General features: G+C 38.8%; 1 protein-coding gene and 1 pseudogene across 1 annotated transcript; one reads left to right on the top strand and one right to left on the bottom strand.

The window, feature by feature from the left end:
- The first annotated feature begins 9,560 nt into the window (after positions 1-9,560).
- On the top strand, positions 9,561-23,691 carry LOC110303609 (protein-lysine methyltransferase METTL21E). Its single transcript, XM_021174759.1, has 4 exons — positions 9,561-9,609; positions 18,925-19,091; positions 19,799-19,916; positions 23,288-23,691. The coding sequence occupies exons 1-4, from the start codon at positions 9,561-9,563 to the stop codon at positions 23,689-23,691; spliced, it is 738 nt and encodes a 245-aa protein (XP_021030418.1).
- Positions 16,579-18,551, bottom strand: LOC110307392 (annotated as a pseudogene).
- Positions 23,692-27,766: the final 4,075 nt, after the last annotated feature.

Below are 27,766 nucleotides of genomic sequence, written 5' to 3'. Positions count from 1 at the left end.
GGTAGGGAAGTGGGGGGCGCTATGGGGGACTTTTGGGATAGCATTGGAAATGTAATTGAGGAAAATATGTAATAAAAATATTAAAAATCAAAAAAAAAAAAGGTAACACCAAAATCCCTTAAAGAATTATAGGAAAACACAACCAAACAGATGAGGCAATTGAGCAAAATCATCCAGAATCTAAAAATAAAAATAGAAAAAATAAAGAAATCACAAAGGGAGACAACCCTGGAATTAGAAAGCCTAGAAGAGATCAGGAGTCATAGAGCAAGCAACACCAACAGAATACAAGAGCTAGAAGAGATAATCTCAGGTGCAGGCGATAACATAGAAAACATTAACACAACAGTCAAAGAAAATAAAAAATGCAAAAAGCTCCTAGCTCAAAACATCCAGGAAATCCAGGACACAATGAGAAGACCAAATCTAAAGATAATAAGTACAGAAGAGAGTGAAGATTCCCAGCTTAAAAGGCCAGTAAATATCTCCAACTAAAGTATAGAAGAAAACTTCCCTAACCTAAAGAAAGAAATGCCAATGAAGATTGAAAAAAAAAAAAAAAGCCAACAGAACTCCAAGTAGATTAGATCAGAAAAGAAATTCCTCCCAACACATAATAATCAGAACACCAAATGCACAAAACAAAGAAAGAATATTAAAAGCATTAAGGGGAAAAGGTCAAGTAACATATAAAGACAGACCTATCAGAATTACACCAGATTGTTCATCAGAGACTATGAAAGCTACAACATCCTGGGCAGATGTCATACAGACTCTAAGAGAACAACATTGCAAGCACAGGCTAGTATACCCAGCAAAACTCACAATTGCCATAGATGGAGAAACAAAAATATTCCATGACAAAACCAAATTTACACAATCTTTCCACAAATCCAACTCTACACAGGATAATAGATGGAAAATGCCAACACAAGGAAGGAAACTACAGCCTAGAAAAAGCAAGAAAGTAAACTTCTAAAAAAAAAATCAAAAAAAGCCACACAAACATAAAAATAACATCAAAAAATATCAGGAAGCAACAATCACTACTGCTTTATATCTCTTACCATCAATGGACTCCATTCTCCAATAAAAAGACATAGACTAACAGACTGGATACATAAACAGGACCCAACATTTTGCTGCATACAGGAATTGCACCTCAGTGTGAAAGACAGACACTACCTCAGAGTAAAGGACTTAAAATCAATTTTCCAAAGAAATGGTCCCAAGAAATAAGCAGGAGTAGCCATTCTAATATCTAATAAAATTAACTTTCAACCAAAATTTATCAAAAATGATAAGGAAGCACACTTCATATTGGTCAAAGGAAACATCTACCATGATGAACGCTCAATTCTGAACATTTATGCTCCAGATGTAAGGACACCCACATTCATAAAAGAAACTTTACTAAAGCTCAAAGCACACATTGCATCACACACAATAATAGTGGGAAACTTCAACACCCCACTCTCATCAATGGACAAATCATGGAAACACAAACTAAACAAAGACAGTGAAACTAACAGAAGTGATGGACCAAATGGATTTAACAGATATCTATAGAACATTTCATCCTCAAACAAAAGAATATACCTTCTTCTCAGCACCTCATGGTACCTTCTTCAAAACTGACCATAGAATTGGTCACAAAACAGGCCTCAATAGATACAAGAAGATTAAAATAATCTCATGCATCCTATCATATCACAATGGACTAAGGCTGGTCTTCAATAGGAACAAAAACAACAGAAAGTCCTCATACACATGAAAGCTGAACAACACCCTATTCAATGATAACTTGGTCAAGGAAGAAATAAAGAGAGAAATTAAAGACATCAGAATTTAATGAAAATGAAGGCACAACATACCCAAACTTATGGGACTCAATGAAAGCAGTGCTCAGAGGAAAGCTCATAGCTCTGAGTGCCTCCAACAAGAAACTGGAGAGAGCATACACTAGCAGCTTAATAGTACACCTGAAAGCTCTAGAAGAAAAAGAAGCAAATACACTCAAGAGGAGTAGACAACAGGAAATATTCAAACTCAGGGCTGAAATCAGCCAAGTAGAAACAAAAAGAACTATACAAAGAATCAACCAAACAAGGAGCTGTTTCTTTGAGAAAATCAATATGATAGATAAACGCTTAGCCAGACTAACCAGAGGGCACAGAGAGAGTATCCAAATTAATAAAAATGCCGAGAAATGATAATAGCTCACTCTTAGACTATGAAAAAGAGACAATTAAGTGTTCCCAGAAAGCTGTGGCCAGTTGTAAAAATACACCAGCAATCTGATAGCAAAACAGACTTTTCCCAGGTCAGAAAGGTCCCTTTTTACTGCATGGCTTCGCCCCTCTGTCTGAACAAATGTTATCAGGTTTAAAGGAGGGCATTCCTTTACTCTTTCATGTAATGCCAAGGCTTAGAAAGCCTGCTTGAGGTCTTTTCCTTTATAAACCTCTATCACTTAGACCTAGGGGTTCACTCTCTTTCCTCTTCCATCAGGAAGGTTGGTGACCCAAGCTCAAGCTTGAATAAAGACCCTTATGTGATTGCAGCAGGTTGTGATTCCTGGTGGTCTCTTTAGGGTTTTTACAATCTAGGGACAACCATACCAAAGTTAAATCAGGATTGGATAAATCATCTAAACAGTCCCATAAGCTCTAAAGAAATTTAATTAAAAAAAAAAAAAAGCCCAGGACAAGATGGGTTTAGTGCAGAGTTCTATCAGACCTTCAAAGAAGATATAATACCAATACTCCTCAAACTATTCCACAAAATAGAAACAGAAGGAACACTACCCAATTTGTTCTATGAAGCCACAGTTATGCTGATACCAAAACTACACAAAGACTCAAAAAGGAAAGAGAACTTCAGACCAATTTCCTTTATGAATATCAATGCAAAAATACTCAATAAAGTTCTCCCAAACCAAATCCCAGAAAACATCAAAACAATCATTCAACACAATCAGGCAGGTTTCATTCCAGGGATGCTTCAATATACGGAAATTAGTTGGTTCAATATATGGAAATTCATCAATATAATCCACTACATAAACAAACTAAAAGAAAAAAAATCACATGATCACTTCATTAGACACTGAAAAAAGCATTTGACAAATTTCAACATTCCTTCAATTTAAAAGTCTTGGAAAGTTCAGGAATTTATGGCCCATACCTAAACATAGTAAAAGCAATATACAGCAAACCTGTAGCCAACATCAAACTAAATGGAGAGAAAATTGAAGCAATCCCACTAAAATCAGGGACTAGACAAGGTTGCCCTCTCTCTCTCCCTATCTATTCACTATAGTACTCAAAGTTCTTGCTAGAGCAGTTAGACAACAAAAGGAGATGAAATGGATACAAATTGGAAAGAAAGAAGTCAGAATATCACTATTTGCAGATGATATGATCGTATACTTAAGTGACCCCCAAAACTTCACCAGAGACCCCCTAAACCTGATAAACAGCTTCAGCAAAGTGGTAGGATATAAAATTAACTCAAACAAATCAGTAGCCTTCTTAGACTCAAAGGATAAACAGGTCAAGAAAAAAATTAGGGAAATGACACCCTTCACAATATGCACAAACAATATGAAGTATCTTGGTTTGACTCAAACCAAACAAATGAAAGATTTGCATGACAAGATTTGAACAACAATATGAACTAACCAGTACCCTCCAGAGCTGTGTCTCTAGTTGCATATGTAGCAGAGGATGGCCTAGTCAGCCATCAATGGGAAGAGAGGCGCTTGGTCTTGCGAAGATCATATGCCGCCTTACAGGGGAATGCAAGGGCCAGGAAGCGGGAGTGAGTGAGTTGGGGAGCAGGGCAGGGGGAGGGTATAGGGAGCTTTGGGGATAACATTTGAAATGTAAATGAAGAAAATATCTAATAATAAAAGAGTTATTAAAAAAAAGAACTTCAAGTCTCTGAAGAAAGAAATCAAAGAAGATCTCAGAAGATGGAAAGAACTCCCATGCTTACTGACAAGATTAGGGTAGTAAAAATGGTCACCTTACCAAAAGCAATCTACAGATTCAATGCAATCCCCATCAAAATTCCAACTCAATTATACATAGAGCTAGAGAGAGCAAATCTCTAATTCATTTGCAATAACAACAACAAAAAAAAAAAAAACAAAACAGGAAAGCAAAAACTATTCTCAACAATAAAAGAACTTCTGGGGGAATCAGCATCCCCGACCTCAAGCTGTACTACAGAGCAATAGTGCTTATTATTAACTGCATGGTATTGATACAGTGACGGGCAGGAAGATCAATGGAATAGAATTGAAGACCCAGAAATGAACCCACAAACCTATGGTCACTTGATCTTTGACAAGGAAGCTAAAACCATCAGTGGGAAAAAAAAAGACAGCATTTTCACCAAATGGTGATAGTTTAACTGGTGGTCAACATGTAGAAGAATGCAAATTGATCCACCTGTTCAGGGAGATAGCCCTATGTAGCTATTAAAAACAATGAATTTATGAAATTCTTAGACAAATGGGTGCATCTGGAGGATATCATCCTAAGTGAGGTAACCCAATCACAAAAGAACACACATGGTATGCACTCACTGATAAGTAGATACTAGTCCAGAAGCTCAGAATATCCAAGATTCAATTTACAACACCCATTAAACTCAAGAAGAAGGAAGACCAAAGTGTGGATACTTCGATCCTTCTTAGAAGGGGGAACAAAATACCCATGTTGCAGAATTACAGAGACAAAATTCGCAGCAGAGACTGAAGGAATGACCATCCAGAGACTGCCCCACCTAGGGATCCTTCCCATAAACAACCACCAATCCCAGACACTATTATAGATGCCAACAAGAGCTTGCTGACAATAGCCTGATATAGCTGTCTCCTCTGAGGCTCTGCTAGTGCCTGGCAAATACAAAAGTGGATGCTCACAGTCATCCATTGCATGGAGCACAAGGTCCCTAATGAAGGAGCTGGAGAAAGTACCCAAGGAGCTGAAGGGGTTTGCAGCCCCATAGGAGGAACAACAATATGAACTAACCAGTACCCCCAGAGCTCCCTGGAACTAAACCACCAATCAAAGAAAACACATGGTGGGACTCATGACTTTAGCTGCATACGTAGCATATGTAGCCTAGTTGGTCATCAATGGGAGTAGAGACTCTTGGTCCTGTGAATGTTCTATGCCCCTGTATAGGGGAATGCCAGGGTCAGGAAGCAGGAATGGGTGGGTTGGTGAGCGGGAGGGGGGGGAGGATAGAGGATTTTCGGAGGGGGAACTAGGAAAGGGGATAACATTTGAATGTAAATAAAGAAAATATCTAACAAAAAAATATTTTAAAAAAATAAAATATCATTCTGAGTGAGCTAACCCAGTCACAAAAGAACACAAATGATATATACTCACTGACAAGTGGATATTAGGGGAAAAAATCTCAGAATATCCACAATACAACCCTCATACTATATGAAGCTCAAGAAGAAAGGAGACCAATGCTTGGATGTTTCAGTCCTACTTGGAAGGAAAACAAAATAATCAGGGGGGGGGGGCCTTGGGAGAGAGAGGGGGGGTCAAAGAGGGGGACAAGATCAGGTGTTGGAGGAGACAGGGGAGATATACAGAGGATCAGAAAATTGAACAGAGGTTTGTAGTAGTCAGGGATGGACAACTGGGGGTCGCCAGAAATTCCTAGAAGCCAGGAAAGCAAGAGGCTCCCAGGACCCAATGGGGATGACATTAGCTAAAATACTCAACAAAAGGGAGAGAGAATCTGTAGAGACTATATCCAGAGGTTAGGTACAGCCCTCAGTTGAGGGATGGGGCCACTGACCTATCTCAAACATTTTAACCCAGAATTGCTCCTGTCTAAAGGAAATACAGGGACAAAGAGTGGAGCTGAGACTGAAGGACAGGCCTTCCAGAGACTGCCCCACCTGCAGATCCATCCCATATGCAAACATCATCAAACCCAGACTCTACTGCTGATGCCAAGAAGTGCTTAAGGATAGGAACCTGGTATAGCTGTCTCCTGAGAGGCTCTTCCAGAGCCTGACCAATACTGATGCAGTTTTTTTGAAGCCAATCATTGGACTGAGCATGGGGACTCCAGTGGAGGAGTTAGTGGAAGTACTGAAAGAGCTGAAGGGGTTTGCCACCCCATAGGAAGAACAACAATATTAACCAACCAGACGCACCCCCTCCCCCCAGAATTCTTAAGGACTAAACCACCAACCAAAGAGTACAATGAAGGGACCCATGGGATCCAGCTGCATATGCAACAGAGGACGGACTTATCTGGAATCAATGGGAGAGGAGGCCCTTGGTCCTGTGAAGGCTCCATGTCCCAGCATAGGAGAATGCTAGGGTGGTTAGGAAGGTGTGAGTGAGTGAGTGGGAATGTACCCTCATAGAAGCGAGGGAGAGAAGGGATGGGATAGGGGATTTTCAGAGGGGAATCCTGAAATGGAAATAACATTTGGAATATAAATAAATAAAATAACCAATACAAAAAGCAATGCTTGCTGTTAGGATGAAAGAGCTGGTGACAATAGGATAGAGTTTAAGGAGTGTCAAAGGGTGAGAGATGGGATGTGGGTTGTACTGTGTAAGAATATCCTGTGGTGGATGACACTAGTCTAGGCCCTTAAGGGTTGAAGCTCTAGCTGCCTTGTCAGCTTGGTAGTTTTTCCTGGAGACAACAGAGTCATCTGTCTGGTGGGATCTGCAGTGGACAATTCCAATAGCAGTGGGGAGATGGGAGGCCTTTAGCATGGCCATAATTTGGTTTGTATTTGCTACTCATCCTCCTTCTGTTGTAAGTAACCTATGCTCCTTCCAGATAGCAGTGTGAGACAGGAGGATATGGAAAGCATGTTTGGAGTCTGTATAAGTGTTTAGGGATTGTCCCTGTGCCAGTTGAAAAGCACAGGTAAGAGCTATTAGTTTAGCCTGGAACTGAAGATACAATTGGTTATGAGCTAGCTTATGGGTACTGGAACTAACCCTGGTTATCCGAAAGACCAGTAGCAGCTGTTAATTGCTGAGCCATCCTTCTAGTTCCAGAAAGGATTTGCTTTCAGATTTTGAGGAGATAAAGTCTATCATGGTGGGGTAGGCCTGGTGGTAAAGATTTACATCTGGGCTAATGAGAAAGCTGCAGTTAAGCTGGGAGGTAAACTTCAAGTTCCATCTCACCAACCTCTCCAACAGCGACCCACCACTTTAATTTTCTTTTCTTTTCTTTTCTTTCCTTCTCTTTTCTTTTCTTTTCTTTTCTTTCCTTCTCTTTTCTTTTCTTTTCTTTTCTTTCCTTTTCTTTTTTCCTCTTCTCTTCTCTTCTCTTCTCTTCTCCTCTCCTCTCCTTCCTTCCTTTCTATCAATTTCTATTATTCTTTCATAAATTACAGCCCTGCTGGAGTTTCCCCTCTCTTACCTCCCTCTAGTCTCTCACTCCTACCTTCTTCTGTAGATCTACTCCGACTCTACCTCCCCTCAGACAAGAACAGGCCTCCCAGGGACATCAACCAAACAGGAACATCACACATCCAAACCGCAGCAACCAGTAATCAGTAATTCCTAGAATTTTTGACTGCTTTGGTAGTGCTGTGATATCATGAAGCAGAAGTGTATGTATATGTATGTATGTGTATGTATCTGTGTATGTGTTTAACATTTGCTTTCCTAATAGACATGGAAGCCTTCTGTAAGGCACAACCAGAGGGGCATAAGTCTCCAATTACTCTTCAGTGTAACAAATAATTATTGTCATGTTGGTTAATATAATATTGACTTGGGAGTTCTGCATCGTATAAATCTACCATTGGAGATTTTGTGATCTTTCAAATAACTCCATGAGAAGAGGTATATAATTTTTGTTTATCAAGTCATTATTCATTTGTATTTTAAACAGTCAAAAGTGTAGGTTGTCTTCTGACAAAAATTTACTGGCTGTACATAACAGTATACATTCTGTACAGTTTTGCGATTCCAGGAATGTTTTACCTATAATATTTATTCCCCAAGTACATCTTCTGTGACTTTTATAATCCTGTTTTATAATGAAGAAAGGTAAGAAATATAGTAGGTAATAGCTCCAAATCATAAGCAGTTACTGATATGACTAATGAATACTTAGTTTCGTGATGCTTAACTCTGTGTATGTCATGGTATAAAAGTATTTCTTGAAGTTGTACTCACACTCCTGCGTCTGCAGTCTTGCTTAGCTTTGATTCCTCCTGTGTCATTAAGGCTAGCATTATCAGAGAAATGGAATTTGTGTATGCCCTGAGATGTATACCTATGTGCTGGTTTGTAGATGCTCAGTGAACCATATCTTACTCTGTTTGTTCAGCCCCAGTGAGAAGAAATTGTGGTTATTTGATTCTTGGGTAGAAAATAATGCTACTCACATACTGGTGTAGTTGTTAGATTCTAAAAACCATGTTGACACCCAGATAGATGACATGAAAACCATATGGTGTCTATTTCATAGGACATCATAGCCACAGAGTCTTAAAATAACTTTTGGCATCAGAATAGAAAACTGAGTTTGCTTCGTCTAAGTAGCCTATGTTCTCACTGCAGGAGTGGTGTATATTTAAAAGCTCTAGTTGTGTTCCCAGGCAGTCATGGAACATTCTTACTGTTCTTCAGTCTTTGCTTCAGGCTTCACAATGTCACTGTTGTGCAACCAGAGGCAGAGAAACTGCAGCTGTCAGACGCTAATCCTTTCTGCTTGGATTTGTTGCCAGGGTATACAGTAGAGAACTACAAGCTCAGGAGTCAGCCTTGCAAGCACTACCAGAGACTTCAGCAGCAGATCACAAGCTGTGGATGATACTCTTTTACCTTCTATAAACTCAGCTAACACTTTTAGGTATGTCCAACCTTAATATTGACCAAATACTCATCTCTAGGAAGACAGATATAATAAAGACTGCTTCCTTTAATAGGAGAAATGGAAAACTTGGAGGAAAATGTCTTGCTATTCTTGAAGCTCTATGACTTTGATGGTATTATGTAACTTTAGGTATTATAGTGTATAAACTGTAGGGAAATAGCTTAGTTTCTAACTTACAGAGGCATACTACAAAGAAAATTTGGTTATTTGGAAAGGTACATGGGATCTTTGGAAGAAAGTTTTATATTATTATGGAAGTAGTGGGGTTGTCATGTGAAGTCGAATTGAGAAGCAGAAATATCTAATTGTTGTTTTCAGAGACTAACAGTTTATGTAAGATAAATCCAATTACCTACTCTGAGTGGCGTACAGTATTTGAGCTTTCTGTAAACCTTTGCCTGTGTGCTGTGGACACATAAAGATAGAAGGTACCTAAACCACCACCTGGTAGGTAAATTAGTTGACACTCTAATTTGGTAATATTTTACTATGATTTTCTCAGCTATATAAGAAGCTAAATTATTAAGTAAATATAGTTATGCTTACTACAGATTTTGAATTAACTATTGGCATTTGATATTTTAGTGTACCATTTACTTATTGTTCAACACACAATCAAGAAAATATCAACATATTGCTATTCATTAATTCGACATTTGATGGACCTCACAGTAACTCACAACATTACTCACAAAGAGACCTACAAAGGTAAATAATTTTGTTTCTTCTTGTAATTTGAACAATCATGGGTAGACAAACCATTAAGAGACTATAAAAACCCTTTCTTTTTGCAGTCTTCATTAGCCTTAAAGGTAACCAGGGCTTATTAATTGTATTTTCACTTGCATTTACTAACTCAATAATGTCAAACATCAATGATCCTGATGATATAATAGGTATAATTTTGGCTGACAATAATAAATTAATCTATGAAAGACATAAGAGGATTTTAGAGGTTTTCTTTGATCTCCAAAAATGAACATTTTAAAGCAAATGCAATACACCAAATAAATTATTGTGATTATTTTTTAAGAAGTTTGAGTGAGAGAGCAAAATAGTTCTATACACAAACTGTATATTTTAATGATGTTTGGATAAAAGATGAATTTAGGTTACAAAATACCTCCAACAAGTATTTATTGGTTTTTTGACTGTTGATTAGGGGCAAAAATATATGACATAATTTGGCTTCTAGAATTAAGAATTGAAATTTGAGTATTTGCAACTGGACCACCATTTTTAAAGTCTTGCATATAAAGTATGGCTTTGCATAGGTTACTACATATAATGATCATCATTGAGATAAAAGTGCTAACTTTTATGTATTAGTTTAGTACATACAAAATTATCTTCTATTTTCTTTCTGTCCCTCTTAGATAAGATCTATACTTACTGTAGATGTTTTCAAATAACCATAAACCTGTTTCTTTTTATGGTCACACCAGGTTTCACAGATGGTTTCTACCCTAAGTGAGCCTATCTTGCAGGCAGAGAGAGTTGGATGCAAGCCCAGAGCTTGCTGCCTACCTGGTTTAAATGTCAATGCTTTGCAGACCTACAAGTGTAAATTGTAATAGCAGAGAGCTCAACCATTCAGATATTTTGAATGCAAATGTAATTTCTGTGTGGTTTATGAATAGAACTTTGTAATTTTTCATTGCCATTAGTATCAATTCTTGGCTTTAAATGTGTACATGTTGGTTTCACAAATTACAGCAGAAGTGGAAGTATATCAAGATGATTTTGAGTAAGTATGAAAATATTTTATTACAGGAGCAAACACACCTCACAATCATCTATGCAGCCAATTAAAAATGTAAAAGTGTTCCAATGTAGAATACTGAGGGGATTAAGTGTGTGTTGTTGCAGCCAAGCCACATGACATTTTGTTGGCAAGGCTTCTACCAAGTAGAGGAACATTGGGTTCTCAAGTACTGAAGGATGTTTATCTGTCCTATCCTTTTACACTTAATATCTTGGGCTAGGAAAAGATGGAGTAAGACCAAAGATCAGTCCTCCTATTTCAGTACTTGTAGGAAGATTTGAGAATTTTCAGATGCCACATATTTATATTCTGATTGAAACTAAGACTAGGATGAGAAATAAAAATGCCTCCCTGTGTGTACCTGGTGCTACACTGTAATCTAAGTTCTCTAAAGCTTCATTCACCTTAACTATTCTAAGTACATGCCACAGTCCCAGAAGCTGCTTGTACAAGCATCAGAGTGTTGCAGCTCCTGGAATCTTCGGGAGTGGAGCAGACTCCACATCCCCGTCTAATGTTTCATGATCCCAGTACACCACAATTCCCAAACATGTTACTTCAGCTGATTACTTGGCATTGTGCACACTGCCTGTCTCTAGGTTTTTCCAGAAGTAATGCCAAAATAGAATTAGGCATACAAGGGATTTACATTAGATGAATAGTTGCAAGGTATGAGTGAAGGAACAGAAATAAGGAATGTGAGAGTAAAGGGAGATGACTAGAGGGTGCAAAAACCTGTCAACTGTATCAACTGCAGTACTAATCAAAGAAAGTCTCAAATTGTTTGATACAGGATTCCTTGAGACAAAGCTGACTGCTCAAAAGGCAGTAAGAATCTTCATGAAGGCAGCAGTCGAGAAGCCAACTAGGAGGGGGGTGTTTTTGAAGTGGTGATGTACATCACCCCTTGGTTACAGTAACTGGCATTGAATAGTGACATTCAAACCTGAGTTTGGGGACATCTGAGGTGGATTGTATTGGTAAATTTAACTTCTTTCTAACATCCTAAGTGTATTGTGAGGAAATTAGTTTATTTAGCATATATTTATTAAGGTTGCTTTTTAAATTTTTAATATGTATTAATGAGCAACTCTAATGCTATCATTGTATGTCTCTAGCTAGCATAGAAAATATATTGCCTCAGACTGCATCACTACCCTCAAGCCTGGTCAGGCCAGTCTTATACAAGGATTCTCTGAGTGCAAATGTCATTTTTCTTTAGTATGCTTTTCTTGATTAAACCAACCTATCAGGGCACTCCCAAAACACTTCAGAGATGCCTATTTTTTTAATAATACTTACCAAATATTATTGGTTTTTTATTGTCTTTCCATTTTTGACCCCAGTATCAATGTCTTAGTGCAACAACTAATGTTTTTTCCTTTGTTTTCCACTTGCATCTTGAATAATCTCAATAAGACAAGATTTTTTTTTCTCTACTGTAAAGACAAATATCCAATAAAAACAACCATATGCATAAAAAATAAAATAAATGTGGAACATAAGATTTCTCTATAATTACAATCATGTTTTCATATGTATAAAACATGTCTGTAACTGTACATCTATACACAGTGACAAAGGTCTGATCCTAACAGGCAGGAAGCAGAAGTAGAAGAATTTGGAGTCCAAAATTAACTTGAACTATTTGGTGAGATCATGTGTCAGTGAAAGAATAACAAATTCCCAAATTAATATTAGATAGATAGATAGATAGATAGATAGATAGATAGATAGATATCTACAGATAGATAGATATATAGATAGATAGATAGATAGATAGATAGATAGATAGATAGATATCTACAGATAGATAGATAGATAGATAGACAGACAGACAGACAGACAGACAGACAGATAGACAGACAGATAGATATCTACAGATAGATAGATAGATAGATAGATAGATAGATAGATAGATAGATAGATAGATAGATAGAGGGAGAGAGAGAGAGAGAGAGAGAGAGAGAGAGAGAGAGAGAGAATACAGTATTGTTTAAGCTATTTCATTGAAAATAGCAGACCAAAAGACTGGAAATATTTCTGGAATCTTATGAGTGTTCTATTTTAGTAAAAAGAAAAAAAAAAAAAAACCTCAAGATTTTGATGCTGCCAAAGTATTCAGCACCATATCTTTTATGTTAGCCTGTGACATTTTACTAATCTGAATACATTTTTAATAACTTTTCAATAAGTGTGCAGCCATAGAGTTCTTCTTTGAATAGAAGATTCAGTTGAATGACAGTCTATTTCACTTAGAAGGGTGGATTTTACTTTAAATTTTGCTGACAGGTTTTGATGACAGTCCTCATATAGAAGTTCAAATTCACTTGTCATAGCTATTAAAGAGCTAGTATTTTTTCTCTTTTCTGTGTGCCTCTGTGTTCTAACCTTCTCCTATTTTATTGTTTCTACTGACTTTAAATGTAGAAAAGGAGATATAGACAAACCTTTGTTTCTGAAGGTTGCAGTCCAGAAGCAGAGAGGATTCACTGCTTGAATTCTTCTAAAGAAAAGCATCAATGAAATGTGGCAGAATTGTGCTAATTTTCACATCACATTTACAATCTCTTTTGTTCTCAAGAGAACAAGAACACGTGGTAGATTTTAAATCCCTGTCAGGAAAGATTAATAGCTTTAAAATGGTACAGAATATTTTGTATGAAAAAGCTCTAAGGTAGACAAACCTGATAATAACATAATTGTAAAACAATTCCTTGATTATGTATTTTTTATATATATAACTTTGCTACTTTGACTAACCTGTGATATTTTACTAATATGAATAAGGATCCTCTATGATTTTAATTTTTAATTATAAAAATTATTAAAGTTTAATTTTTCATTATAATAGAATATTCATATAGGTTGCTAAGATTTCATTTTCTTGTAGAGGTAAAGTTGTTGTGACTATCAAAATGAAATGATGCGTTCTTTTTTTTTTTCCAGAAAGACAAAGTGAAAAGTCAGAGACACATTTGCTGTCATTCACTTCTTAAATAACAGCACTAATGTGGTCAACTCACTTTTAAAATAACACTAATGTGCAAAATTAGATACATCAGACTCTACAAGTACAGTTTCACTAGTCCAGTTTTTAAAACAATGACTGAAACTCCTGGAGACTCCCCTTAGACTTGCTGTGCTCTAATATCTACTAATCCTTGGTACCTTAGATGATTTGTCAAAGGACTATGATATTTATAAGGAGTGGTCAAGGAGGCCCAAGAGGAGAAATTCAGCTAGAGGTCAAGGAAGCAATTAGTATCTCTGATTTTTCCTAAAGAATGTCTACAACAAATGTTGATACTGTCACCATGTCATTCGCAGCAAACCAAGTGTATGTAATGAGATGAAAGTTATAGTTAAATATTTGATCCCTGAATATAAATGGTTATGGTTGCTTAAGAAGAATTTCAGGTCAATGTATTGAATGACACTAGTCTTGGTGAGGAATACCTATTGTTTATCTTTTTCCCTCTGTGCATCTCTGAGAGCCAATGTTTATAGGAGATGGAAAGCACAGTGCTAGATGTTTTGGTGCTATGCATAGAACCAAAATAACTACATATAAACACATGATTATAAACAGCACAGGAGTATATTGTTGGATAGAATTAAGTATCTTTGTTTTCTTCTGAAAGACCAGAGGTCATAAATTATAGGTTACTAAATATTACCAAGACATTGGGAGTCATACTGTGTAGTTGCTGTAGAAGTCAAGATCTTATACTCCATCACCAATCTTTCTTTTAATCTGGTTGAAGTCAGTGATGGCCCTTAAGATATGTTTTTTTTAAGTATATTGGTTATTTTGTGCTTCATTTAGAGTTACAGAAATAGATGATGGTGATATCAACTCCAGTGAACATCCTAGAGACAAGTGAGGCCCTGACATATGAAAAGTTCCATTAAATTCTGTAACATTTTTATTCTCACATTGTTTTTAAATTGAAGGTAGGAGTGATGAGGTTATGTGTGAATGTAAGAGGACAACTTGGGAGAATCAATTCTTTTTTTCTACAGTGTGGGTTCTAGAGACTGGATTTAGGTCCTCAGCTTGACAACAAGGTTATTTACCCACTAAGCCATCTTGCTGTGCCAATCCTTTTAAATAGTTTGCTCGTTAATTTCATCTAATGTCAATGACTATTTAGAAGTACCTTGGATAAGAAAGGCTATATTTTTCTTACAATATATGTTTTATGCACAGAAGGCAAAAAGATAAACAATGAGTATTCCTCACCAAGACTAGTGTCATTCAACACATTGACCTAAAACGCTTCTGGTTTTCTTTCTTTTTTTTTTTTTTTAAATACTGGATTTATTTGGAGAAAAACAAAAAAGCCTCAAGCCAAAGGATGGGATTTTACATCTCAAAACATCTCGCAAGTAATGAGTACAGATTACAAATCATTTTCATAGAAGATATTTTTGTACAAATTGTACATGTATTCAAGAGAGGAACATCAGTCAACCCCTGACCTTGTGCTAAGACCAAGTTATCATTTGTCTGCAGGTACTTGACTACCCACAACAGGGAGGTTTGCCATCTTTGGAACTGACCACTAAAAGATGCACATCAAAACAGACAGGTCAAGCTACAGTGTTGCAAGAGAAATCAGGACCTTGCTCAATAATTCTTTGCATTATCCTTTATTCTTGAGGGGAATAAGGAATCCAACCCTCTTAAGCAGAAAACCACAGTCTAGGTCACATACATTATAAACTCAGGCACCGGTGTGGGGCTCCAGGGAAGGAAATTATAGAAACCTTAAACCTCCCCAATCAAGCTGAAGACCTCCAACTCACCCCATTTACACACCCCTATTTGCCGCCCAAGCCCATCAGTTTGTGATTAAAGCAGCAGGAGCAGGCAGATAGGGGCAGGAATCAAAGATAATACAGAGCTGGTTTTGCTTGAGAAAAACAGTGATTCCTCAGGCCACAGTTTTTTGTGGCCAATACACAATATCCGTGGGAGGTGTGTGACTCACAGACAGCTCTGGGATGCTAAGTGTCATCGAGAACATAAGATGACCAGAATGACAGGTTTTCAAAGAATGTGGATATATTTGAACTTCTAGAAAGGACAGTTTAGAAGGGACAAAACTAGGATACACAAGACTAGAGCTTCCCACTACCCCTAAGTGCTTCCTCATCCCGAAATGACCATTTTGTTCATGTGTTTACTGGAGGTCACACCTTTCTCTTACTACCTGGTATAAAATATAATCGATAACCTCCCCAAAGCTTTTCAACCACGATTGAGCTTCCCATTCATTGTGGTTCCCAAGCAGAACTACTCGTTAGTGTAGTAGACTCACTCCCAACTACCCCCTTGTGGGGGTAAAGAAGAATAAAACAGTTCTGCCTAGGCTGGCCCTGTTGAAGTCAGAACTAAAGCAGAGGGGTTGGCAGTCTTCCTGGAGACTAAAACAGCTTGGGGGACTAGAGCTACCTCTCTAAGGACGGGAAATTTATTCAGGTAATATTTGGGAATTCACGGGTGCCACCTTAGGATAAGAATTAGAATGTAGAAATCTCACTTTCTCTCCTTTGCATCTTTCTCTACTGTCTAACTGATGTGACTGCCTCTCTGTCACTGCATTTCTGCTGAATGGAGCCCCAGGCACTAGTCACACAGGTAACTTCTTGGTATCATCACACACAACTTCCCCATTCAAGAAACCGTAGCCACTTCTCTGGCTACAACGGTGATTCTCCAGTTACTTCGATACTTTTAACAGGCTGCAGCAGCATGCAAAAGAATTTCATTTCATTTAAAACAAAAAAAGTTTAGAAAGGTCTGCAGGAGATGGTGAGTTTATTTAGTCTTGTCTGGATAGAGGTTTGATTTGCTCTTGAATGTTCCAGGGTGGAGACCAGGAGAAAGCACAGGGTGTGGAGGTCTACTCAGTGCAGACCTCTCCCTCATCCTCATTCTCACCGTCAACAGACAGAGCAGCATACTTGCTTGCAGAACTGAACTTGGAGGCTGGAATCTCCTCAGATCTCTTTGGCTCGGGTACAGATCTGGAGTCTTGATCTTTTTTTGACGTCCTTCCTATCCAACTCCTTCCAGTGACCTCTGCTCCCTCCATCCCCGGGGCCATGGCTGGAGCTTCCAGTTTAGCCTTTTGTGGGACTCACCCCATCGACTTTATTTTCATTTTTCCTTGATGATCCTTCTTCAGACGGCTGAGCCTGAGCTACTTTCCCTCCCACTTGTAGGGGATAGCTGCTCTGTGTCTGAACTCTGAGATTGAGCCGGAGGGTTAGAGCTTCACTGCATCCACGCATTCTCCTTTGGTGGAGGGGCTGGCATTACCTTTAGAGGCTGGTCAGGTTTACGAGGCTGAGAGGCTGAACAGTGACAGTCTTCTTCTTTATTTAGGGGTTTCATTTTCTAGATCTCTCTCTCTCTCTCTCTCTCTCTCTCTCTCTCTCTCTCTCTCTCTCTCTCTCTCTCTCTCTCTCTCTCTCTCTCTCTCTCTCTCTGCCAGGTGTGGCCGAGGTCCCAGTCTGCAATAACTCACTTCCTGTCCTTGACCGTTCTCTTTCCTGAGTTTCTTCACTTCGCCAACTTTTGTGTCACTCCTAGGCCCGACGGTCTAGTTTTGGCTCATCCCGCTGATGCTGAAGCTTCTGCTCCTTCTGTACCCGCTCCTCGCCTTCTCTTCCTCTAGCAGCTGTGTCAACAAGCTTTGCCCCTCCAAAGACAGAAGCCGCTCGGCTGGACTGGGTGGTGCTAGCAGAGTAATCTTCTTTAGGAGTGTTCCAAGGCTTTAGATTTCATTTGGGTCTTTTTGGTGGGGGGAACCTCTATCATCACGCCTATAATTGTCCTGAGAGTAATCATCCCTTGAGCTCTATGAGCGATCATCCTGTCTGTCATATCCGTCTTCATAGTGGTCCCCACCTCCTCTGAAGTCATCATCCCTCCAGTACCCACTTCCAAACGCTCTTCTGCCACCGCCTATCCTGGAGTCATAACCTCGGTTATCATAGCGATCCCAGCCCCAATATCCGTCCCTATACACGTCCTGATACCAGTCTGAATCGTAATGATCTCGATCAATACTTGTCTCCAAAGCTATCATCGCCTTTTCTAGGTGGGTAGTCATCAAAGCTGTCCGTGGTGGGATGGGCCCTCCAGTCTGTGTCTATTTTGTCAGAATCCCAATTTCTACCTCGACCAAAAGAACGGTCATCCCCATCTTTATCCCATGCTTGATCAGCAGCATCCACTCAAATTCTCCTGTTACCTAGAGACTCTTCATTGAGACTCAGAGCACTGAGCAGAGAATCAAGGTCTGCAAATTCTCATAGCCGAAACCTTTCAACCTGTCTGGATTGCTGGGATCACGTGGAAAGGGTAAAGTGCTGATATTTAATCCTCTAGAGAAATCCTTAATGGAGTCTTCTCTCGCATCATAGGGCAGATTCCCTAGGAAAGCAGTGTAGGGAGGCGACTTGAGAAGACAGCTCCAGTTGATATTGGGCTCCTGAGCAGTGGGAAGGATGGAATGGTTAACTGGAGGCGCCCTGTACACATCATCATCATTATGCCAAGTTGTTGGCACATCTGCTTCCAGATCGTCTATTTTATCAGTCCAGCTGGCCGGTTTGGTGGCATAGGTGCTTCCTCCACCAGCTCCCCCATCCTCAGTCGGAAAGTCCGTTAAGGAGATGCTCTTCCCCTTCTTATTCTTCTTGCTGTGGCCTCCATGCTGGGAGAGGGAGAGGGAAGGCAAAGGCAGGTTTTCTTTTTTAGGACTTAAAAGTACTTTTTATTATTTTTGTAAGCATGCAAATAAATGAGTTTCTTTATCATATTTTCATACCCACCTACATCACCTTCCCCTGCCTCTCTTATTTGCATTTCTTTCCTTTCATAGCCCCAAGCAGCCCCACATGTACATTCTAAAATCTAGGCTCAACGTAGAATAAACAACATGCAGTATTTGCCTTTCCTCCCATTCATTTTTCTTTTCCACTCCCATTAGCCCTTCCTCCTTCTGTACAATCCTCCTTCCAGTTTAGTATCTAAAAAATTTAGGAAAATCTTGGTTAAACCTTAAGTCTCGATTCCTCACCTGAGGAAAAGTATGTAATATTTACCTGTGGGCCTGGCTCATTTCATTTATCATGAAACCACTGCTTTTCCTTTCCTCCCCTCCCCTCCCCTCCCCTCCCCTCCCCTTCCCTTCCCTTCCCTTCCCTTTCTTTTCCTTTCTTTTCTTTCCTTCTTTCAGAGCCCAGAGACGATGATGATGACAAGCAGGTGGTCGCAGAGATCATGGCAAGAAGTTTTATCCCAACTCTGATAACGACTATTCCTTGGGAAGGCTTTCACTTTGCTGGACATGAGATTCAGATTACTGAAGGCAAAGATTGTTATGGTGCATTTGTCTGGCCATCGGTATAATTTCTTACAAATTTGCTGTACCCAATTATTTCCCAGTTTCATTCATTGTTGTATTCTACTTGGAAGAAGGAAACAGGTTGCAAGGTTCTATTATGTGATCTTAGACAACACTAAAATTTAGTGTTGGAAGTTTGCTTCCAACAATTAAATTTGTTTTGTTTTGTTTTTTACTTTATCAACCTTTGTAGGCTAAATGAAAATGTAGATGTCTTCAGTTTTTATGACTATGAGAAAAGAGAGGAGTAAATGTTTTTATTTCCCATTTTATTGGCTCTGTTTTAATTAAGCAAGCATAAAGAGTTGCATATCTACACGCAACTGATAAACAGGACATTCGTAAAGGGTGCTGCTCTTTTACCAGGTATCTCATGAAAGGTGGCACAAGACCACTACGCCCCACCCCAACCTCACACATTACTTACAGTTCTCTAGATTTGTTAAAGTTTAAAGATGGTCAGTTTTAAACAACCACACTCTGTATTTTCACTCATTTCTGTCTTTCTTAACAAGAACATTTTCTAGCCAGTCGAAATTTTGAGCCCATTAGAAGATGTACTTCTGATGATATGATAAGAAAATCCATAAATTTACTTACACCCATATGTGCACACATGCAGATCATAATATTTGTGGTGTATTTACGTAATAAGGTTTAATTTTACTATGATTACTTCAAACAACCTTTCCTCTCAATTTCCTAGGCCCTTGTTCTATGCTATTTTCTGGAAACACATGCCAAGCAATATAACATGGTTGATAAAAATGTGATTGAAATTGGAGCTGGAACAGGGCTTGTCTCCATTGTGGCAAGCTTACTTGGTAAGTAGGTATGTTTTTATTGAATGGAATTGGTCAAGAAAACCAATGATCAAAAATTAGTTACTTTTGCTTTCCAGTGTATTATGATCTGGGTTTATGTGTAACTCTTTAATTGTTTAAAACAGAGTTCATCAAGAAACTCTACCAATGTTAGTATCTCTTTGCTGGTTTCTTTCTAGAATTTTCTATTTAAGTAATTTTAAATTTTCCTGTGGAATATGAACTTAAAAGCCTAGGTAAGGGGTAAACTTATTCATCCTGCTAGATTCCTTTGGGGGTCTCGGAGTCCTATACTTTTATGAACATGTGCCTGTTAAAATAGGGAAGGAATACTAGAAATCACATGAAGCTTATAGCTCTGCTGTGGTTTTTAGAGGTTTGTCCTTGGATTTGTTTCCAACTGAATGTACAGTACTACCTTTTGGCATGGCTTTCATGGTTTAGTCCGATATCTGTTGTTCTAATGTATTCTTTTCATTTGGCTGCCTTCTCTGAGGTTCGCTACCCCAATCCATCTTAGTTACTTTGGTCTTCAGAAGTACAACCCTATGGCTTTAAAGTCTTGAGAGGAATTTAAGATTTAGTAATTTACAACTTTCTAACCACTGAAGAAATACAGGATCCTTGACGTCATCCTCAATACTGAAGTAAAAAGTTTCCTCTGCCTGGATGTTGTTTCCTATAGTGTGGTTAGAGTCAGGGACTCTGCTCAATATCTGTTGAATCCCTCCTGTTCTAGGAGCAGAGTCTGTATTTTGGGAAGCCATTCAGTTCATTAAAAAGAATTGATCTCTCTAGTGTATTTTTTTAATTTAAGACAAATATAAAAAGAGATGAGCTTCATTTGGTCAGTATCCTAAAATTGGTAATGTTTGTGTCTGTAAAAACAAAAACATTATATACAGTAGCTGGTACTTCCAACACATTATGGGCAAGCTGTGTTTTAAAAAGATTTGTTGAAAGTTAGATTTATCTACATTAAAATGTGAAGGTTAACCAAACCCAGACACTATGGCACATACCAACAAGAGCCTGCTGACAGGATATAGCTGTCTCCTAAGGGCTTCTGCCAGTGCCTGGCAAATACAGAAGTAGATGCTCACAATTGTCCATTAGACAGAGCACAAGGTCCCCAATGAAGGAGCCAGAGAAAGTACCCAGGGACCTGAAGAGGTCTGAAGCCCCATAGGAGGAACATCAATATGAACTCTCAAGTACCCCCAGAGCTCCTTGGAACTAAACTACCAATCAAAGAAAACACATGGTGGAACTGCAGCTCTAGCTGTATATGTAGCAGAGGATGGCCTAGGCCGTCACCAATGGAAGGAGAGGCCTTAGGTCCTGTGAAGGTTCTATGCCCCAGTATAGGGGAATGCCAGGACTGTGAATAGGAGTGGATGGGTTGGGGAGCAGGGGGATGGGGGAGGGGAAAGGCGATTTTTGGAGGGGAAACTAGGAAAGGGGATAACATTTGAAATGTAAATAAAGACAATATCTAATAAAAATATATTTAAAAAATTTAAATGTGAAGGTTAGTCTTCCTAGGATTCTGTCAATGACTCGCATATTTCCCTTCCATTTGAATTTTCACAAGGATATTTTGGCAATTGATGTGAAGAGATAGCTAACATGTGACTGTAACATGTAAATGGTTATGGTTCATTCTGAGCTCATTTCTTATGCACTTATGGCTTTCCATTCCTTATCCTAGTTTGTACTGTGTGTTACTATGGCTTTGCCCAATTCTAGTTCTATTTATAGGTTATGTTTAGGTTCTGTTACTGTTCAAAATTCACTTTTTAAGAACAAAATTTCTAGGAATTTGCTGCCAAGGTTCTTCCTGCAAAGGGCACTGCTCTTTGCTCCCACCTCAGAAACTGCTTCTGTCTTCTTCCTGTAATCATCCTGTCCTGCACCTAGGACCTTTGGTTTTAAGACTGTACACATACATATCTCCTGGTAGAAAGATTTATGCTTAGGATGGAAGCAAGGTAAAGCCAGCCATAAACATCCATGTCACAGTACTTTTTCATGGGATGAACTGAGAAAGTTTTCATTCCTTTCTCTACTCATATGAACACTTCCTGTCCAATATTACATATACTTCTTTGGTCCTACATAAAAGGCTCAGAATTTTTTTCTTTCTGACTTGATGATCACATTTATTAGGATTGGAAAAAATAAAAATATAAATCAACTTTTGGAAGAATCAGATCATTCTTAATATTAATATGTTTGCAGATAAATCATGTGCTTCAGGCAACTATTAGTGGAAGGATGACTAATGGAATATCACCTCTAGAGACAAAGAGTATTGGAATATTATTTCACTTTGTTGAATTACTTATTCCTTCAATGGCTTTACACTGATTTCTATAGTAGCAGCCATTCTTTACATCCAGTATCATATTCCATTGGTGTTTATTAATGGGTGATCTGCTTGTAAGTCCTGACTCATTTCTCCACCTAGATTTGCTCCTCTAAATTGCACTGATGGATTCCAGGAGCATCTTTGTGGTACTTATCCTAGTTATGTTTCTGTTGCTGTAATAAACACCATGACCAAAAAACAACTTGGGGAGGAAAAGGGTCATTTCATTTACAGGTCTAAGGTCACATTTCATCACTGAGAAGTCAAGGATTAGAACCCAAAGCAGGAAACTGAGACAAGAATTCATAAACAGGCCAGGGAGGAGGGTGACTTACTAGCTTGATAGTCAGAGCTTGCTTAGCCTACTTTCTTATACAACTAAGGACCACTTCGTCAGGGGTGTCTCCATTTGCAGTGGGCTAGGCCTTCTTACATCGATCCTAAATCAAGAAAATGTCCCCACAAATCTACTCACAAGACAGTTTTGTGGAAACATCTGTCAAGTTGAAAAAAACAAAACAAAAACAAAAACAAGAACAAAAACAAAAACAAAAACAAAAACTAGCCAGCATGGTACTGGTAGTTTGTTGCTACCCTATGTAATTCATCAAGTTTCAAAGCTTGCAAAATCTCAGGACTCATTTCAAAAATAACTGTTGGCCTTCAGCAATGACCTTAGATTATTGCCATGAGATAATCTTTTTCTTGTGGTCATTTCCCCCTTGTTCTGTAATAGCTAAATGGAGAAAGATGATGAGCTAGACAAAAACCCAGGGGTCCAGCAAGATAGAGAAGTACCACAAGATTCTGCTTTGTTCTTTTAAAAAGAGGGTTGCAGAAGTGTTTTTGGAGCCCATTCTGAAAAGCATTGTCCTTCTGTATGTGCTCCCAGTCTTTTCTTTGGATCTACCTGTTGTAAAGAATCTCAGAGTGCATGTTGGTTTGAGACCTGACTGATATTCCGGGAGGATCACCTTTCATCCGAACCTCTTTTTCACAGGTGCTCGTGTGATTGCTACAGACTTACCTGAATTACTTGGAAACCTGCAATATAATATTTCCAGAAACACCAAAATGAAATGCAAGCATCTGCCTCGGGTCAAAGAACTATCTTGGGGAGTAGCATTAGACAGGAATTTCCCCAGGTCTTCCAATAACTTTGACTACATCCTGGCAGCAGATGTTGTCTATGCCCATCCGTTCCTGGAGGAGCTTCTCATGACCTTTGACCATCTCTGCAAAGACACTACCATTATACTCTGGGCTATGAGATTCAGGCTGGAGAAAGAAAATAAATTTGTAGATAAATTTAAGGAACTGTTTGACCTGGAAGAGATTTCTAGTTTCCCTAGCCTGAATATTAAGTTGTACAAAGCTATGAAGAAAAATCGGAGGAGTGCCTAGTGCATTGTGACTGTGAATGAGGACATAAGTGTGCCAAGGTAGTTTTTAGTAAATCATTACCTTAAAGAACACACACGCGAGCACACATACACACACACACCCTACTGTGAGAGTAAAAAGTAACTCTAAAATTACCTTATCGTAGGCAAGGGTTTTTACATACACACAATAGGTGTAGGGTAAAGATAATTTGTTCTCAAATCTGTCTGTTCAGCCCTCAAATTACATTCAGCAACACCACACTATTCTCATTGAAAGATGGCAATTTTCAATAATATATCTCTAACTGAATGTCATTAATTTTATTTCTTTTTGAAAATTATAGCTTAGATTGGCCTTGAACTTGAAATCTTACCTCAGCCTCCTTAAGTGTTAGTACTACAGGTGTGTGCTACCACACCCATCCAAGTTGTTAATCCTCTTAAATGTAGGTTTAAATGATTTCTATACTTAAAAGAAATCAATAAAGTGGCTCTAGAGAAAATAAATCTGAAAAGGCAGTTATATGATGTCTATGGTTCCCAACAGTCGAAGCTTAGAGGTGGGCTGCCATCTCTGTTTGGCAGTTTGGACCGCTGACATAACTACTGAAAAAACCAAACATATGGACCTAAGGTTTCAAGCAAGGATATTTTCCTCTAATAGATTAAAAAAATGTGGATGGACAGAGCACAAAAATACCTCAGATTAAACTTGATTCTGGTGGAGCATGCTTTTAATTCCAGAACTTGGGAGGCAGAGGCAGAGGCAGGTGGATCTTTGTGAGTTTGAGACCAGCATGGCCTACAAAATAAGTTTCAGAATGTCCAGGGCTATACAAAGAACACCTGTCAAGAAAAACATACAAATAAAACAAAACGAAAAGAATTCCTGACATTATTGTGGTTTTGTTTTACAGAAAATGAAACAATTATAAGAACTTTGGATTGGAAGTACATAAAAAGATTGAAGTTGCTAATCTCAAATAAGCAATCATGGCTTGTTTTAAGGTTTAGGGCTCTTCTGATAAGCACAGATATACCTAGATATTTGAAATCCTTTTAGGCTTTTTTATGTGGCCCTTTGAATTAGAATTAGGTTTAATGCAAGTAAAGTCAATGTGGAAAGAGTAAAGAATTAGGCCTTTATACCATGCTACTGTCTGGATTGTGTTGGTTGGCAACACTTCAGTGTCCTCTGCTAGGCTATCATGTGCCCTTGGTGACACTTGCTCCTCTGAAGTTAGCTCTGTCCTCTTGGCTGAACAGCGTCATGGTCAAACACTTCTACAATCATATCTTGGGTCCCATACTGTAAATTGGAATGCAGATACACTGCTCTTAGTACATGGATTTTCTTAGGATCATGTCTCAACAGGTATCTGCTTGAATGGATATTTGGTCTCACGTTTTTGTACTGTTCAGCCTGCACAGGACAGTGACATAATTATCCTCACTTCACAGATAAAAACAAAAGCGTAGGTTGCACAGCTGCACAGTGAAATTTAGGAACAGTCAAGCCCAGGTTTGAGCACAGAGTCTGCCCTTATAATGCCTTTATGCACTGAAAAAGTAACTTTCGAAGACTCATAAACAGCTGAGATCAGTTCTTCCAAAAGAAATAGATACTCAGAAAAAATAACAAATATATATTAAAAAAATAAGACGTACTTCTTTCTCTTAGCACTGTCTCCAGACTTTCTACTCATGGTAGGAGACATCAGAGAAGGCTTGGGTAGAAGAAGGTGCACTAGAAGGGAGAGAGTTGTGTTTAGGAAGGAGGAACAGCCATGATGGAATCTGCAGGCAAAGGCATGCTTATCTACTTGAAGAAACATCAAAGTAGTGTGGCAAAGGGGCAGACAGAGATATCGGTGAGGTCTGAAGAGAGGCTGTAGGAAGTAGATCATGGAAGTCCTGTTCTATGGGCTAGGGTTCCCAAATCCAGGCTCTAGGACAGAACATGATGCATAGTAGTTAGTTAGGCTGTACAACCCTTGGTTACATTATACGGCCATTGGTTAGAGTGTACAATGATTAGGCTGTGCAGTTGTGATGGAGAATTGAAGAAAAGAATAAAGGGCAGTTTCTGCTGACCCATTCATTGCTAGACCTTGAATGGCCTGTTTTGGGGATAATTCTGGTTAAATGCATCCATGTCTGATCCCTGATGTCTAAGTCATATACAAAATCAAAGAGTTTTCCGTACAAACATATGGTACTATTGGTGGGATTCTGTGGTCATATTAACTCTATCATTAAGGGTTCATTGACTGCATTTGGCATTTACTTGGATGGTGTGTAGCTGTGTAGTATTTTAAAAGCCAACCATTTACAATTGACTGTTTAGTCTATTGAACTCATCCTTAGCCTCTAACATAAACATTGTTTTCATTGGGTAAACTCAAAAGCAGGGATTCTCTCAATCCATGCCTCAGTCTTCCCAGTTTCTTTAATTCTAAGGCAGTTGTTTTCTATGAAATACAATCAAGCTTCAGATTTAGCACTGATCAAGAAATTTTAAAGAAACAATGAATTTATCAAATTCTTAGCAAATGGATGGATCTGGGGGATACCATCCTGAGTGAGATAACCCAATCTCAAAAGAACATACATGATATGCACTTACTGATAAGAAGATTTTAGCCCACAAGCTCAGAACACCCAAGATACAATTCGAAAAACACATGAAACTCAAGAAGAAGGAAGACCAAAGTGTGGATACTTCCATACTTCTTAGAATGGGGAACAAAATACCCATGGAAGGAGATACAGAGACAAAGTGTGGAACAGAGACTGAAGGAATGACCATCTAGAGACTGCCCCACCTGGGGATCCATCCCACATACAATCACAAAACCCAGACACTTTTGTGAATGCAAACAAGTGCTTACTGACAGAGGCCTGTTATAGCTGTCTCCTGAGAGGCTCCATCAGTGCCTGACAAATACAGAAGTGGATTCTCATAGCCTACTATTGGTCTGAGCACAGGGCCCCAATGAAGGAGCTAGAGAAAGTACCCAAGGAGCTGAAGGGGTTAGCAGCCCCATAGGAGGAACAACAATATGAACTAACGAGTACTCCCAGAGCCCCCAGGGACTAAATCAGCAACCAAAGAGTACACATGGTGGGACTCACGGCTCCAGCTGCATATGTAGCAGAGGATGGCCTAGTCGGTCATTAGTGGGAGGAGAGGCCTTTAGTCCTGTGAAGGTTCCATGACCCAGTATAGGGGAATGCCAGGGCCAGGAAGTAGGAGTGGGTGGGTAGTCCCTTAATTCTTAGGAGACAGCAAGCACTCATTTCCTTTTAACATTGCAAAAGAATTCAGAGATCTACCTGTCTCTGTTAAGCATGCAGGATAAACTAGCTGGGTGGGACCTAGCCCTGAAATTACCATTTGTACCACACATGGACCTGGATTCTCTGTGTCCTAGGCTGACCTGGAACTCATGAATCTGCCTGCATTTGCATCTTCTTGCCTTAGTATCTTTCAGACAAGTTGGCTCATTGTATAGCTGCCTTTGTTCCTGTAGATTCCTGAAGCCACTCATATAATTGATATTGCATCCTTATTTTTTGCATAGGTGAGAAATTATATATTTTCAAACTCATGTTTTTAGAAGTTTTTATCCACAGTCTTTTTTTTTAATCTTTCTAGAGGTTCTTTTTTTATTGGATATTTTCTTTATTTACACTTACCAGACTATTAATTTTAAAGTGTGTTAATGTCCCTTGTACCAGAGATATGACTACCAACCTGAACATTGTCTATAGAAAGAACTATTTGATATATACAGACGGTATACTCCTTGGGCTAGAGCTTTTAGGGGTACTGTGGAACATGGCAAGGCTGGGGTGGGGACTAGGAGGAAGTGACCAAGGAGATTTCTTAATTCGTTCACTATAGAAATGTATTTAGGCATCATCATGAGTGTCATCCACCTGTACAACTGCTATTGGTCACTTGGAAGTGGAGTATTAAAACTCATAGCAATGTATATGGCTTCCCCAACTCCCCTGACACATAGAAAACAAACAATGGAGTTTTAAATGGAAGTTCCTGTGCTCTATGAACTGAAAAACGAATTGATATA

This window comes from Mus caroli, chromosome 1 (genome assembly GCF_900094665.2).
Source record: "Mus caroli chromosome 1, CAROLI_EIJ_v1.1, whole genome shotgun sequence".
Classification (NCBI taxonomy): domain Eukaryota; kingdom Metazoa; phylum Chordata; class Mammalia; order Rodentia; family Muridae; genus Mus; species Mus caroli.
The sequence above is the reverse complement of the archived record's forward strand: the minus strand, read 5'-3'. Positions and strand labels throughout refer to the sequence as shown.

Coding starts and splice junctions, on each gene's coding strand:
- LOC110303609 (XM_021174759.1), top strand. CDS start 9,561: ATGGACCTCACAGTAACTCACAACATTACTCACAAAGAGACCTACAAA. Junction 9,610..18,924: donor TCACAAAGAGACCTACAAAG/GTAAATAATTTT, acceptor TCCTTCTTTCAG/AGCCCAGAGACGATGATGAT. Junction 19,092..19,798: donor GTGCATTTGTCTGGCCATCG/GTATAATTTCTT, acceptor TCAATTTCCTAG/GCCCTTGTTCTATGCTATTT.